Source organism: Cygnus atratus, chromosome 20, assembly GCF_013377495.2.
Source record: "Cygnus atratus isolate AKBS03 ecotype Queensland, Australia chromosome 20, CAtr_DNAZoo_HiC_assembly, whole genome shotgun sequence".
Taxonomy (NCBI): Eukaryota; Metazoa; Chordata; class Aves; order Anseriformes; family Anatidae; genus Cygnus; species Cygnus atratus.
The window spans coordinates 11839219-11855906 of record NC_066381.1 but is presented as its reverse complement, the minus strand read 5'-3'; the positions used below and the strand labels follow the sequence as shown (position 1 = coordinate 11855906).

At 42.6% G+C, this 16688-nt stretch overlaps 1 protein-coding gene across 1 annotated transcript; it reads right to left on the bottom strand.

Moving 5' to 3' along the window:
* Positions 1-246: 246 nt before the first annotated feature.
* On the bottom strand, positions 247-15888 carry SLC13A5 (solute carrier family 13 member 5). The gene is made up of 12 exons (XM_050714739.1): positions 15784-15888; positions 12787-12915; positions 11109-11245; positions 9680-9894; positions 7529-7700; positions 6505-6627; positions 5761-5973; positions 4864-4985; positions 4456-4574; positions 3039-3200; positions 1129-1266; positions 247-375 (listed from the first exon to the last, which is right to left on the bottom strand). The coding sequence occupies exons 1-12, from the start codon at positions 15886-15888 to the stop codon at positions 247-249; spliced, it is 1764 nt and encodes a 587-aa protein (XP_050570696.1).
* Positions 15889-16688: the final 800 nt, after the last annotated feature.

Below are 16688 nucleotides of genomic sequence, written 5' to 3'. Positions count from 1 at the left end.
ATGGATCACTTGATCATACTTGTGATCCAGACACATGATCCTTAGGGTTGTGAAATTAAACAGCACATTTGGTGCCAGCATGATTGGAATGAGTTGGTTCATGCCTGATCTGATGTATGACTCCCAGAAGGTAGCAGACACCTAACACTGGATCTGAAGTGGTGACAAGACTTTATATAGGGTTTCAGGCAATACAGAGTAGGATTAAGGGTCCATTCCTTGTATAAAACATGAATTCTTCATTGCTCACTGGTTAGTTGTGCTGTTCGCCCAGGTTGGAAATGTGTCCAGCTCAAACATAGGTCTTCCCCATGTGTTGATGGCCAGTGTGACACAGAAGACTCCAATGATGTTCATCACTATTCCAGATCTAACCTGTGAGGACAGAAGTCCAAGCCAACAATAACCAAACAGCAGCACAGCAAAATATGGAAGGACATTGTACACAAAGAAGAAAGAAACACAGTCAAATTAAAGCACAGAAATAGCCACTGCACCCACTACCCTATGTTCTTGCTTAGGTAGAAATACCAGGGAATACACTGCGAAAAGGTGAACAGTTTGCTATACAACAAATCTAGGAGCTGTAAGGAATTCAAAAAGAAGTTGCTCTTATTAGTTAAAGACCAGCTTCTGTGTCCTTCAAGTCTCCAGTTAGAAAACTGATAATATTTGGGTGTTCGGCACAGAACTTGGTACTGTGTGGTCTGGCAGGCAATCAATGGACCAGAGTCTAGGGCAACAGATTGTTACCTTCTGCTTTCAGCTCCAGTGGAAATAAGCCTTTAGCTATACTCACCAAAGCCTCAGAAGACACTGGAAAGCACTGGCTGCATTTTAACCCCTTGGTGTTTAAGAGGCTTTGACTTGTCATTTTTTAATTTCAATTGGACTGGGCTGTATGTCTGTGAAAGCCTATGAGAAAGGTAATGTTGCTGCATAGATGCAAATCTTTACTACAATACTAATACCACATAAGAGAAGGATGTAAGGTGCTAGTTACTGCCCATATGAGCTTTATGACACTTTGGAAGTGTTAGGCTAAGAAAATTAAACTCTCATCATATTTCAGAATAAATGCAATGGAGAATTTCAGATAAGAGACAGATAAGACAATTACCATCTTACCATATCCAAAACACGGATGTGGCCATAGGAAAACACTATTGCATTTGGAGGTGTTGCAACAGGTAGCATGAAGGCAAAGGAAGCACTGAGAGTACCAGGCAGCATAACATACAAAGGATGGATCTTGACAGATGCAGCCTGCAGTGTAATGAAGAGAATTATTATACTAGAAGTATAATATATACTAGAAGAAAAAAAGCAAAGAAAATTTTCCAGATCTTCGAGACACACAGGCTCAGTTCATTCCTTGGTATTACACCACCAGAGTAATTTTCAAGCATTTTATTCTGGAATCCACATGTGCTTAAACATAACTTTGGTCTCAATCCCTGTCCCACAGTACTGAAAACAATGCTTGATTTTTTCTTGTTGTTTGTTTTGCTCTATGGTATAATTTGGAGTTCTGGTCAAATTTATCCAGTGATCTTTTCTTTGACCTCAGACCACATTTTTGGAATGCTTGCCAGGGTAACACAGAGATGGAACTATAATAACAAGACATGTGGAGTAACATTCTCAGACATTACATGAACTTTGTGGGACTGAGAACTGAAGTGACAAATAGGTCAGCACCTTTATTGAGATAAATTGATATTTGCCCCCAGCACAAAAAAGGACATGGATGTATTAGAACGAGTCCAAAGGAGGGCCATGAAGATGGTCAAAGGGAGGGAGCACCTCTCCTATGAAGAGAGGCTGAGGGAATTGGAGTTGTTCAGCCTAGAGAAGAGGGGACTCCGGGTAGACCTTATAGTGGCCTTCTAGTACCTAAAGGGGGCCTACAAGAAAGCTGGGGAGGAACTCTTTGTCAGGGACCGTAGTGATGGAACAAGGAGTAATGATTTTAAACTAAAAAAGGGTAAATTTAGGTTAGTTGTTAGGAAGAAATTCTTTACTCAGACGGTGGTGAGGTGCGGGAACAGGTTGCCCAGAGAAGTTGTGGATGCCCCATCCCTGGAAGTGTTTAAGACCAGGGTGGATGGGGCTTTGGGCAACCTGGTCTAGGACCCATGGCAAGGGGGTTTGAATTAGATGAACTTTAAAGTCCCTTCCAACCCAAACCATTCTATGATTCTATGATAATTTTACATTGATGAAATGATCTAGAATACAGGGGTTGTACTTTCCAAGTTACACAAGAGAATAGCCTATTTTTTCCTTTGTGCTTCCATTTCAGTCCTGGTCAGAAAAGGTAGCTATTGCATCTGCTTTTAGAGAAGAACTTACCAGTTTTTTCTCACTAAGGTCTAAAATTGTTCCATCTTAATATGGCAAATTACACATTTCTAATAACCAGGATTACCACTTTATGTATTCTAGTGTAAAATGATGAAGATAAAGGAACCGTCCAAAGGGATGAATAGAAAGTGGTGGATTTTTTGTTAATGTCTTGTTTTTGTTTTTCCAGTTCTGAGTTGATGGTTCAAATACAAAATGACCGGAAGTAATTGATGTTTGGTGATCTGTATTAAAAAAGTGACTCTCACTTCACTTTCTCTAGGGCCAAGGGACACTTCTCATGGCAGGCTTGAACTGGCTTCCTTTTCAGTGAGGGTGCTGTTGGATAGGCATCCTGAATTAGCTTCTTCCCCCAAGAAGTTGGTTTCTCCAGCTTCAGGCAAATGGATAGTGTAAATTGGATAAAATTTGCATTCCTACTGCCTGTCAGTTTATGATGCTCTAAACATAGCAGTGATGCTAGGGACATAAATTTGATTTTGCCTGCCAACACCAGATAAAGTCACTGTCCATTATGGTACACTGTCAAATGGATTGCTTCATTACTGGGTTTCAGATTAACATTAGAGCAACATTCAAGACAGTAAATATGATATTGTTTTGCCACTAGAGACTGACAGTTTACCCCTAATCTCCCAGTTGATAGGATAGCAGGATGGAAGTAATCTTACCATGGATGAAAAGACAGGTAGGAAGAGGGTGGCTGTGGCAACATTACTGGTGCATTCGGTGAAGACAGCTATAATAAGCGAAAGTACTGTTGCAATGGCCCAGGGTGGAATAGATCCTAATGGAGTCATCTGATGACCCAGCCAAGCTGAGAGCCCAGAGTTCTGACAAGAAAAATGTTCTTTGATGAGGCTTAGAACCCATAGCTCATGAACAGAAAACTCATGTTATGTGTAATGTTCTTAACATATAGTGCTAAATGATTCCAAATGATTCCTGAATTATATAAATACCACCCACAAAAGTACAGAGTTCTGTCATAAACACTAAAGGGATTTCCTTGCCAACTACGCTAATACTCAGGCCCACTTTCCTGATTTTCCTGGAACACAAATACTTGCTCACACTTTGGTTACAAAATTAAATTTTCTGCTAAACAGAAACAATTATTGCTGAGACTACTGCAAATACTTAAATCAGTCACTCACAAGATTCCGAGCACGCATTGCTAGTGTGTCTGAAGATAATAATGCTGTATGAGTGCTATATTATACGAACACAGACAGCAATTGATTCAGACAGATTACAAAGCCTTCATGGCTTCTAATGCCCCAGAGCTTTAATAATGTATGTATGTATGATGAATGTAGATGAATGTAACAGTCCAGAGCTTTAATTTACCCCATGGCTTAAAAACTGCCTAGCCACAAAACTTAGATCTGAATACGACCTTCCTCAAAGCATGTCGTTGTTGATATCTAAGGTTTTGATTTAGATACGTCTTAGTAGCGATGAAGTAAAAAGCATGGCTTGACTCAAGATTTGTTCTTGTTTTGGGAATTCAGCCACCTTTACTATGAATTTATGAGCATAGGATCAAACCATGGGCTTATGGAGTGCAGTATATTGCCTGGCAACAGCCACTGACAAGGGACTGAAGAAACCCCACTGTATACAGTTTTGGAAAATATCTACTCACAATGATTTTCTTCCTAACCAGTTCAGAAATGGTTTGGTTTAAATCTGAAGTTATTTATCCTTTAAACAAACCTCAAATGGTTCTGGAAATCTTACAAGTGTTATTTATACTTCTATTTTTTCTAACCAGGGATGGGATTGGGATGACAACACAGATAAGAAAGACTGTTCTTCTGGTCTGTCCAGTCAACGAAGATCCCCAATGAAGATGCCCTTTCAGGGCTCAGATAAATTAGAGAAACTTGGCCAATGCACACAAGTTCCTGAAAAAGAGGCACAAATATTCACCTTTCCTCCCATTTTTTGCTAATTTGGATCTACCTCCATATCTGAACATCTCTACTGGGTTTGGCTTTGGGTGCATGCCCAGTAATACACGACAAGATAACAAACCAGGGAAGTCCACCTTTGAGTCAGAGAAAAATAGATGTCAGAACATACTGCGCTTGCATCTGCCAAAGCAAAACCTCCTCCCAGCAACAGCACAACGCTCCAGGGCATCTTCCTCTGAACCACATTCCAATCCAGCAGCGGGGCTGGTAAAAATGGCTTTTTTATATCTAAAGTGAGAAATCAAAAGCAGAATACGTTTCAGCAGGGTGAAGACATTTAGTCTCCAGTTCTATAAGATACTAGGGAAAGGTTCATCAGGCAGAGGTATATTACTGAGAAACCTACACAAGTGAGGGTAAGGGTAACATATATGAACAGTGAGCATGCTCCAGCCCTGCCCAAGAAGTGAGGGAGGTGAGCTACTCTGAAGAACTGCATGCAAATCCAGTGTATGTTTCTGCCATGTTAGCTGGAGCTGGGTGACTTTCACAGTGTTACAACGCCCCTTTTAAATACCTTCTTCAGTCTGTTCAGGGTCAGACATACTTGAATTCCAGCCTACGAATTTGGGTTTGGTAGCAGGAAGGATGAACAATAGCAGAGCAATAAATACAGCAGGAGCAGAATCAGTGATATACCTAAAGAAGAAAAGATAGCTTAGAAAATAAAACATCTTTCTTCTAGAATGTGGCTGCCTTCCAGCATTGCAATCACTGTTCCTTGCCATTCTGTTTGGGGTTTATACATTAGCAAAATACGTCATTAGTTCATGACTGAGGTGTCTCAGATCTACCACAGCACAAACGCAGTAATAAATGAAAACAGCTATAATACATACTAATAATCAAAATCATGATGAAATCAGATGAAATGAGATGAAAATGGCTCCTGGGGACAGGGTTCCTTCTTTGTGGGCAAGCCAAGATTCAAACATTGTGTTCTAATGACTTGCAAGGAAATGGCCTGAATGATTATCCCATCACACATTTTATATTCTTAATTTGCTACATACAGTATGTGAAGAAGCTATTGAAAGCAACGAATCAATTTCCCAGTGGTTTCTACATATGCTATTGTTTAGAGATAATACCGAATACTTATATAACACCACCGCTGATTGGAACTCATACAAAGAAAATGCTAATGTGTGCTTGAAAGTGACAGAGACCAGCACTGCAGAATTTCCTTTTCCTTTAGGAGGTTCAGCTTGCTCCATATCCCAGTCTCCAGCCTTCACTGCAGTACAAACTGTCAAGTGATATATCAATTGATAGTCTTATATGTGTGAGAGAGGATCCAGCCCAGCAAACATGAATTGAGATACAGTTGGAATCAATCAAAACGGTATCTAAGAGCAGGGGAATTTGATTCAAAATGGGGAGGGTACAGGGTGAAAAAAAAAACAGAACTTACTTTTCTCCATCTGGGAAGAGGCTGCTGGCCCAGCCTTTTACAAAGCCTGGGTGTCTGGAAAACCACAAGAGAACCAGCAAAACAAACATTATAAGGACATTGAATTCAGCATAAGAGATAGGGCCTAATTTCTTCATTTCTGCCTTCAGCACATTGTATGCAGCTTTTTCTTTAGCAGTTCTCTCTGTCCCACAGCCCCAGCTTTTTTTAAAGCTTTAAGAAAAAGGAAGAAGAAAACATTGTAAGTATTAACACATTAGAAGGATTTAACATGCTTGCCACTCTGAAGCTGTTCCTTCTGGGGAGAGACACAGACTAAAGGAGAGGCCAGAAACAAAGAAATGACAATGGTGTTGAAGTGTTTCATATGGACATGTCAGTTCTCACAGAAGAATGGGGTGTATGAATGGATACGTCTCTGTCCAGTTTGGAGCAACCTAGTATAAAAAACTCAGTTTTGAATCAAGGGCAGCAAAACATAGGCTAGCTCTTCTAGGACCTAAATTCTCAGATTTTAAATTGAAAAAGGCAATTCTGCCTGAACATTAAGATTGCCTAGCACTTTTGGCTTAGCTTGAATCCCCCCAAACATAAAGGTTTCCAAATCTTAAAAGTTGCTGTGAAATGGAACTGCTCTCTTTTATAGCATGAATAACTTGTTGGTGTATTCATTTTATCCAGAAACTTTTCAGTGATCTGCATTAGCTAAGTGGTTTACACAATATCACATAGTTAAATACATACTTGAGTCCCATGAAGGAGCACTGTAGCCAAAGCCAAGCTAGTACCAACATCAGAATCATGTTTGGGAATGCAAACCCAAACCAGGAAGCAAAATTCACAATATCATTATTGTTGGGATATAACCTGAAAAAACAAATGCTTTCTGTATTAATACCAAAACATTTAGTACTCTACCCTCCCTTTAATATACCCTAGTGCTAATTAGACATGTAAATCCAGGACAACCATTACAAGTAATCATAGACAACATCCACAGCTTAACTGAAGTTAATAGGAAGGCAGCCCGGGGTTTCAGAGCAGAACTTAAACAATCCTCTTAATTTTCCCTGCATTCTACTCTAAAGAAGACAGGAACAGATGTTAGTATTTTAGGTCTCAGTAAGACAAGCACTGCTGAAAGGTTTCCCGCATGTTCTGGGTATCTTTCACTTCCAACATGTCTGCTCATTTATGCCAGTTTTTTTTTCCTCCTCCTCATTAATAACTATAATAGGAGAGAAAGCATTGTCTTCTTCTGAAATTAATAGCTGCACTTCTGCCCACTTCAATAGAAGACAAAGTTGCTACTTAGCTTAAAAGACTGAAGCCAAAGTTTTAAGAACAGCAGCTTTTTGTTCTTCCCTGCATCTACCAATAATGACTGCAGGACAAATAGCAAAAGCAAATTTCTGGCTGGTTGTTAAAATCAACAGATAATGAGAAGACTTAATGCTATGTTCTTCTCAAGCTCTTCACTGCAGTTGCCCTAATCATATGCTGCATTTTAATTGAAAAAGAGGAGGCAGAAGAACCACTATCTCATATCTCAGAAGTTTCTCAGGAGACTTATAATACCAGCACGTACCTGCCTAAAAAAGGGCGGAGCAGAAAAACGATACCCTTCACTTCAGACATATTTCTCACTTTCAGTTCATCAGCTGGTTATTGCTTAGAGTTTGCAGCTGAAAGTGTCAACTATGACTTTAGTCTGTTGGCACAGAAAGAGTAAAGTAGCAAAAGTAAAGAAACAGCAAGAATGACTTACTGATTCATCTGGCCTTTCAATACCATGTTTGGTCCTGTTCCAGTGAGTGTTGCAGTTCCTCCAATGCTGGCAGCATAGCATACACAAAGTGTCATTCCCTTACATATACGTTTCTTCATTTTCTTTTCCTCAGAAGATCTAGGGTCATCAGGGACTTGTTCATTGCTTATGACTAGACACAAAGAACATGACTTGCTCAGGTACAGTTAGGGAGGCAGAAAGTTCAGGACCAGGTCTGCAGGCTCAGTGCTTCCAGTTTTCATATGCCTCATTTTAATTGAAAAACAAAACAACAAACAAAACAACAAACAAACAACACACAGATATGTCCCTAAATATTTCAGACTTGAGTTCATGAGGGGCTGAGGAGAGAGGTTGACAATTTGGCTCCACATGACCCAAGGATGCTGTTTTTCATCTTGGTGCCACAGTTTCTCAAAAGCAATTCCCTACCTCACAGAGGGGCTTACCATCACCCAGATATTGTAGTCACTGGAACCCTTTCAACATCACAGTAAGAACTCAACTAGCTTTAACAGCTGTGAATATGGGTGAAAAACAAAACCCCAAACAAAATTCTAGCCTGACACAACTGTTAAGGTTAATACATTACATCAGTTTACATCAAGTGTGAAATTTTGCTGCTGTGTTCATTATTCTCTGAGGTTAACAATCTAATCATGAAGTCTGACTGGACTAATTATGTGAGACAATGTATTTAGAACAATTACAACCAATTCAACAATACCAAAGGGTATTCTTCACATACATTTGTCACCTTTCTTGCATGTTAGGGATAAATTAGCAAAGCCAAGCAGCTCCTTCTAAGAGAACATAAATCCATCAAAATTATTTTCTCTAGTCTTACCGCAGAAGTTCATTTTTGAGACTCAAGAATCAACATTAAAAACAACATTTGTAAACATGAAATATTATCTTAATACAACTGTTTGGATGCTAGAAATGAGCAAACTTACAGAACACTGTGTGACTAAGTAGCATTTTCTTGGGCTTGCAAGTCTTACATAAACACAGTGCCTGAGCTTTGCACAGTAATAGTGCATTGTCCCATCACTAGTGAGGTAAGAAATTAAACAACCAAAAAGCAGAGAGCACTGTTGTATCTAATTTACATTGCCGAAGTCCAGACAAATATGCCAGTTGTGAGTTAATATCTTAACAGGGCAATGACTGGCACATGTGAACTACTTTCTTCTACACTGGGTCTTCCACAGACATATAAGCTAGAAAATGGACATGATGTGTCCCAGGCAGAAGGCTTGAAGTGTGGGCCATGGTATGCACTACCAACATTTGCGCTCATGCTTGCACACAGTCACACAGGGAATTGTGGCAGATCAACATGCTAATTCTGAAACCACATCTCCAAGAAAATCCCCAAGAAAATCCTTCCTCCTCTGAAAGAGAAAGGTACCACAGATTTGATATTTAATAGCATTTCATAATATAGCCCTCTGTACCAGCACAATGGAACAGTCAGATCAGAGGAACTGAATATGTGTGCAAGTATGTCAAATGAAACCTACAGCAGAAACACAGAAGTGATAGAAGAACCTTGTTGAGTCAAGCACCAGGGTAAGATCACACTAAAGTGTTCCAAAGAGTAGGTTGTCTACCAGGAGTCAAATGATGCCAGCTCTTTCCATGTATCTTTTCAAGTATTTCTCCTTTTTCTCCCTATCTCCACATTCAATCTGGTCAACAAATGGGTATTTATTACCCCACAACCAAAACAGATTGAGTTTGCAAATTTTTTTTCAAACATTCCTACATGTCTTAGACTCTGAATACCACTGATAATTACAAGATTTAGAAAGTGTGATGCTAGGGTGGGTGGAAGATATTTCCCAGAAGGTATGCTTTTTACTTCCCTGAGCAGGCCATTAGTTCCAGGGAAACCACAGGTGGATGAGCCCAGCTTGAAGGAAAGAACATAACAGTCTGCATGGGATCTAGCACTAAGCATAACAAAATGACAGCCACCAAAACTGGTAAACATTTTGGAAAACCTGAATGTCATGCATTTAGAAGCTTTCAGTCACGTGAACATCCTCTTTCCTTGAAAAAGGTCCTTCTTGGACAGAGAGTTCTGAGTGTAACAAGTTAACTCATTCCTTAGCAGGCCCTTACCCTGCACTGAAGTGGGATCTGATACATTCTTTTCTTGCAGCTCAGTCACTGTATTTGTTTGCCCAGTTGCTTGTTCCATCATGGTCACATCATATTCTGTGTTATCCATTTGCTCCAGGACAGCCTGGACAATGGGAACCATCATAGCAGTGGTGGCTGTGTTACTTATCCACATGGACAGGAAAGCAGTGACTATCATAAATCCCAACATGAGGCTGAAAGAGAAATAGGCAGATGAGAAAAGAGGAAAAAACTGAGACTGTTAGGCTCTGTAGTCACTGTAATTTTGAGAGCAGAGTCCAGACAGGGATGTGTGTAGCCTCCAATACAAAGCAGGGCTAGATTCCCTCCTAGCTCTGCCACCCTCAGTGAAGGAATCCCAGAAAGGCATTTAGTTCTTTGGTCTATGCATGATTAAGTCTGAATCATCTTGTCTCCAGTGGCGAGCACCTAGAATTTATCCAGATTAAAAAATTTAAATGGTAGCTCTGTAAGAGTGAACCGTAAGTGTTGTTTCCCTGGTTATTGGTATTAGGATTGTAAACTGTGCTTTCGGATCTTGTAAAATTGGCTTTTGTCTGTAGATGCAAAGTAATGGGTACTGGATGCTCTTCACCATCACTATCTTTGCTAGACTTACTCTAGCCACAGAACTGGCACCACTTAAGCATGCCAGAAGGAGGATATGGCTTTTAGATGATGACCATGTCTCCATTCACAGAGATGGTGGTGGGGACTACAGATGGCTTGGGGTCATGATAAAAGGATTTCACATGAACTGTGAATGCCAGCACATACAATAATATGTCATATGGGTAACAATAGCACAGGTGCTGTTGGACTTACAGCTTCACGGCTTTACAGAGATTCTGACTAAAACAAGAAGCAAGGGTACGATTTATCTCACCTGACTGCAGACATGAACAACCCAGGTACTTTGATTCCACTCAGACACTTACTACTTTGCAGTTGATGGGCACTTCTTGGGCATGAATCATCTGCCCTACTGTAGATAACGGCTTCTCTCTTTTTGATGACAACAGCCACAGTCTAGCTATTTCAATAAGAAGTGAATGCCTGTTTTTGGAAAACTGAATTCCACCTGTACGGTCTCATCCAAGGATCAAACCATGGACTCAATGTGAAATGTAAGACACTATAGAGTCAGGGGCTGACATGGATATAGAAGTATTTTCAACCCATTCAAGACATTTAGCAGTCTTGCAGTCACAGGTGTCCTCCCATGAGCCTGTGTTTTGGCTAAAGGACAAATAAACCATTCATGCAGACAGACTTCACCTCTGGAAACTCTGTACAAGTACAGCAAAAGAGGTTCTTGAAGCTTCCCTTCTCTGCTGACTCTTAAACACCATTCCTAGGTGTCTGCTAAATTGACACAGGCAAGGAAGAGGTAATGTAATGTTCTTACAGTGCAGGCTTCACCCCAAGAATCAGCAGGACCCTTAGTGCAATCCTTTTGTGAAGATTCCACTGTTCAACAGAAATTGCAACAATCAGCCCTCCAACAAAGAGCATGTTTGTGTCATTTAGATACTGCAAGCACACCTGTAAGACAGAGAAGATAGGTCAGGGACCCAAATGTAGCCTATTGCTACTAGCTTCACTAGTACATGTTGCCTTTCACCCTCTCAAAGACATTTACTGCACCAGGCTCCATCCCAACATTGACAGAAAGAGTAGTCACAGCGTCAGTTACCTCCAGTTTCTGGAAACCTTAATCCTCTGTTTCCCTCCCGGAAAGCTGTGCAGAGGAAAAGGATCTGGGGGTGTTGGTTGATGCTTGCCTGAACGTGAACCAGCAGTGTGCCCAGGTGGCCAAGAAGGCCAACAGCATCCTGGCTTGTATCAGGAATAGTGTAGCCAGCGGGACCAGGGAGGTGATCGTTCCCCTGTTCTCAACTCTGGTGAGGCCGCACCTTGAGTACTGTGTTCAGCTTTGGGCCCATCAGTACAAGAAGGACATTGAAGCCCTGGAGCATGTCCAGAGAAGGGCTACAAAACTGGTGAAGGGTTTGGATCACAAGTCCTATAAGGAGAAGCTGAGGGAACTGGGATTGTTCAGTCTGGAGAAGAGGAGGCTCAGGGGAGACCTCATTGCTCTCTACAACTACCTGAAAGGAAGGGGTGGGGAGCTGGGGGTCGGCCTCTTCTCACAGGTAACTAGTGATAGGACTAGAGGGAATGGCCTCAAGTTGTGCCAGGGGAGGTTTAGGTTGGAAATTAGGAGACATTTCTTGTCAGAAGGAGTAGTTAGGCATTGGATCACGTTTCCAGGGAGGTGGTGGAGTCACTGTCCCTGGGAGCGTTTAAGGAAAGGTTGGATGTGACGTTTAGGGACGTGGTTTAGTGGGCAATACTGGTGGAAGGGGGATCGTTGGGCCAGATGATCTTGGAGGTATTTTCCAACCTTAATGATTCTATGATTCTAAGCGCTTAACTAGAAATAGCAGTTTCCTAAAAGACTGGTAGGGACTCAAAGTATTATGTAGACACCAGAGACACTGAACTCCAAAATAGGTTTACCAGCACCTTTAACACCCACACCCATCCTTACCAGCTGGCTGGCCAGTAGTAAACCTAAATACAGTCTCTCTGCCTTGGGCTAAAGCACTGCCCTTCTGCTAGCACAAACAGTCAATTATCCTTTCGCAGAATGAGCTTTGGAGGGGACACAGTGTACTTGCTGGCATTATGCTGTCTACCATGTCAGAGGAAGTTTGTTTCATGCATTTCAAAATCTCCCAGAGGATATGTCAGGAATGCTCTCTAATGGGATGGATTATGAACACATAAGCTGCTGGTACTAGTGTGATGTTCTCCAGCAGGATCCAAGCCCAGAGAAGGACATTTCCCTCTACCATCCCCAGTCCCCCTCTCCCCACTTCTCCCCTTAACATCTTGGGCAAATATGTAGTTATTTCAGCATTTTCCCATACCAGAACCCAACTTCCTGCTTAACATGTTCAAAACCAGCATAACAGAAGTGGAGTGCTTTCCTATCAGGCTTGTTCGGTACATATCAATGGGGGATCAGAGCAATGGATTTCCCTTTATCAGATATGGATTGAGCAGGAACTATTCCTTACTGATTTAGAGCTCTGAACTCCAAGCAGAGGGAAAAACACCACTGGCATGAGGGAAGTAACAGCCAGTGGGATAACTTCAGTGCACCAGTACACAGCCATGATGATGATGATATATGCACATTTGGCCTCCTGCAACACAATGGAAGATGTATTTAAGAAAAAAAAATACAAAAAACCACAACAATCCTAAACTTACAGATAAGAAAAACATTGCCATCTCTTATAAGGGGACCAAACATTCCATTGTCTCTAGCCTAACAAGTTATGCAGAAATAGGTAGGAGGGACATGAGGATTTAAATTTGTACATTTTAAGTCTTGCTCAGAAGTCACTTGCATAAAAAGATCTTTTTGACTATGGTGTTTTTTATAATGCATCCACATAAAATGTTGGGCATGAAAAACAAACAAACAAACAAACACACCACCTTCTACAGCTAGGTACATAGCTTGCAGTGTGCAATTACCTCTTGGCAGTTGAGGTAAGCAGATTTCACATCCAGGAGCCAAGAACTTTTAATAGTGTTAGGAGAACTGGGCATTTCTATTTTTAGTTAACTATTTTTAAATATATGGCTGAATTTCCTAGTGTGGATAAGTAGATTTTCTGAAATTCACATTTATTTGAAGTGTGCCTAGTAACATGCCTGAGCCAAGAAACTATATCACTGAACAATTTAAAAGTTCTTAGGTAACTCTTACAATTTTTTAAAATTTTTTTTGGGGGGAGGGGGCAGTGGTAGGAGTGGCTAAGGACATATGAGGTATTAACTTGCTTTCCCAAATCATACTGTTCTTATCTAATAAGGGGATTCCCTAACTTAGAAATGTTGTAACATTTTTTTATACAGTTGGTCAGGTATTTCCATAACCTGGCTTTCCTTGGTTTGTACTTTTGAAATTGTTAGGAGAAGTAAGCATTCATTAGTCTACAGTAAACAGCATTGTAAAGCTTGAGTCAAAATGTTCTGTTCAGAATTTCCTCATATTTAGAGTATGTGTTTATAGGATCCGATTCTAATGCACAAATGGGACTTTATTGCAAAAATAAATGAGGTTTCAGTGACATTTTAAAATTGCTGTAAGGTTATATTTATAAATATTATAAATAGGGGTGTGCTTTCCTTTCCTTTTTATTTTTTTTTTAAAGGAAAGAACAGCTTAGGAACCAGAGAACAGTCTTTGCAGGCAATTTTTTTTTTTTTTCAGATTTAGAGGAGATTAATTACAGCACAAGTTTTGAGAGAAATGTTTTTTTTCAGAGACTAGAAGCTATCAGATAGATCCTATTTAAGTCTCTTTGCTTAATGAATACAAAGTGAGCTCATGACACCATTTAAGCTGTACAACAGTAACTAAGTGCTAGAACTAACTGTGGTTAATTTGTTGCCAATATGAAAGACATGTAAACAACCGTAAGAGAACATTACTTTGAATAAAACTCACAATACCGAAGAAACTGGTTTTGTACAGCAGACAGTAAATAATTTACATGAAGTTCAAAAATACAGCCATACTTATAAATTAACTCCCACACTTGCGGCCAATTCAAACAACTGAAGATTTGGAATTAAATAAATATCTTTATCTACATCTGTCTGTGATTTATGGGAATGGTCGCAAAATGTTTCTTTGGTCTCTGGATAGTCCACAGCAAAAACAATGACCTGCCTTCTCACTGAGAGCTGGAAAAGCAGTCACTGATGGAAATGTTACTCTCCCATTGTGAAATATTGTACTTTTCCCAGATAAGACTTATGACACAATATTCCTACAATTACTGGAAAACTGAAAAGGAACTCTGTTTGGGGGGGAAATTATCTTTCCTAGTACTGATCATAGTAGTGCCTAGCAGCCAGAAATTCCTTTCTGTAAAGCATGGGCATTCAACTGAATGGCACACCTGATACTGCTTAGACAGGTAAAGCAGACATGCTGGCAATTTTGCTTATAAATGTGCATGATGCTTTTTCTATATTTTAAAATACACTGAGCAATACAGGTGACTCAGAAGAAAGACTGGTTTTAGCCCTGGAATAGACTCTATAGCTCTAGTAGGCTAGAATACTGTAAACAGAGGTTTCACATTTTGTCAAGAATGCTACAAGGTATTAAAGACAAAAGTCTTCAGTGGGTTATTCCAATTTTATGCTTGTGTAACTGCTCTGAAATCAAAGGAGTAGTGCCAACCCCATTGCTGGAGTAAGATGGATGTGAACTTCAGTATATCACGTGTGAAACCATCTTATGATCACTGCACGTGGTGCATGGCTTCTTACTGCACCATTGGATGAAGAATGACACTCACCAACACTCCTTAGAGTATCTCAGAGCCTCAGCAGCAGAACTAGAAAACCCAGAAGTCCTGTATTTCAGTCCACTGCCAGTCATTTCTTGATAACCTGGGATGCAATTCTACTTGTCCAGGCCAGCTACTTTTCTTTGGGCCAAAAAGAATTGCATCTAATTCGCAAGATGTGTTGGGTCTGTGGGAGGCCCAGGTCCTGGCCCTGGCACATCCCTTTGGATGAATGGATTGGCACTGGGCTCCCATCTCAGGGCTTCTGCAATGAAGATCACTTGGGAGCAGAAGCTGTAAAACATGTCCCTGAGACCTACAGGTGGAGGACTGATGTCCCTTCTGAGCTACACTGAAATTCCTCTGGGGCAGGGTGGCATGAAGAAGATGTTTCAGCATACTGCCAGGGAGTAAAGTGCCCCGGTGGGCATCAGCCACTGCTCGCTCCGGTGGCGAGCGACAATGCATCGAGGGTAGACCTGGTGGGCAGCGCTGCACCGGTTGCCGGGTGCTGAGCCCCACACGAGGCGAGCAAGCAGGCTGGGCGCCCAGCACTCCTGGGCAGCGCCGGTGCGGCTGGCTGGGACGGGGCTCGGGGCAGCCCGGCCCGGACCTGGGGGCAGGAGGGCGGGCTCCGTCGGGCAGCAGGGCCCGGACCTGGGGGACCGCGCTCCCTGCGTGAGCCCCGCAGGCACTTACCCGTGTGGGCACAGTGACCGGCAGTGGCAGCAGCAGCAGCGGTGTGAAGAAGAGAATGGCGAAGGACCGGTACCTCAGCAGGGGCCGCAGGCACGTCGGGGCCATCTTCTGCGGGGAGACACGGTCAGGGCGCGAGCAGGAGCGGCGCCCGCCGCCACCGCCTTAAGTACGGGGCGGCGGGGCCGCGGCGGGAGGGACATGGCGGGGGGCGACGCGACCCGCCCGCGCCCTGGCGGGGACACCGGGCCCGCCCGCGCCCTGCCGGGAGCCGCCTCCGCCCTGCCTGGGCCGGGCCTCCGCGTAGCGGTGCAGACGCGGATCCGGGGCGAGCGAGCCGGCGGAGAGCTGCCGGTCTGGCGCCAGCTCAGCACCCCTGGCCAGCGCCCGCCCTGCCGACCCGGGGGCGGCCCGGCCGTGCGGCGTCCCTGGCACCCCCGGGACAGCCGGCAGCAGCGCTGGAGGACGCGGGAGCAGGTGCCCGCGTCCCCGACCGACAGACACCTGGGAGATCTCGGCCCGATCTAGAGCCAGGGGGCTCGCTCCACCATATGGGCTCTGGTCCATAACAAGGGGCCTTTCCCTTTCCCTTGTTCCTCACGTCCATCTATCTCTGCACTGCTTCTTGCAGACACTCTGTGAACAAGGAGAGATACTCGATGGCCGCCTATCATGTTTCCGCCCCAGCTGGGAAAAAGTTTTCTCCACGTTCATAGTGCTCACAGTGCTTGCCAGTGACCACAGATTCTCTTAACACACATTAACCGTGGGACCAAAATGCTGACCCAGGCTTCTCTCAGGTGCTCTGGCTGGTGGTGCTGATGGCAAGGGAGGATCATCTCTCACCCATTTACATGGCGGGGAAGGACGGAGCTCCCTTGGGGAACTGGAGAGTTAAACCTGCAGGG

Bases quoted from the DNA above. Each gene is read 5' to 3' on its own strand.
- SLC13A5 (XM_050714739.1), bottom strand. From the start codon at position 15,888: ATGGCCCCGACGTGCCTGCGGCCCCTGCTGAGGTACCGGTCCTTCGCC. The intron at 5,974-6,504 runs GTATGTATTTAA...TTTTTCTTAAAG, and splicing joins TGCTCCTTCATGGGACTCAA to CTTTAAAAAAAGCTGGGGCT. The intron at 376-1,128 runs GTAAGATGGTAA...CTGTCCTCACAG, and splicing joins ACATCCGTGTTTTGGATATG to GTTAGATCTGGAATAGTGAT.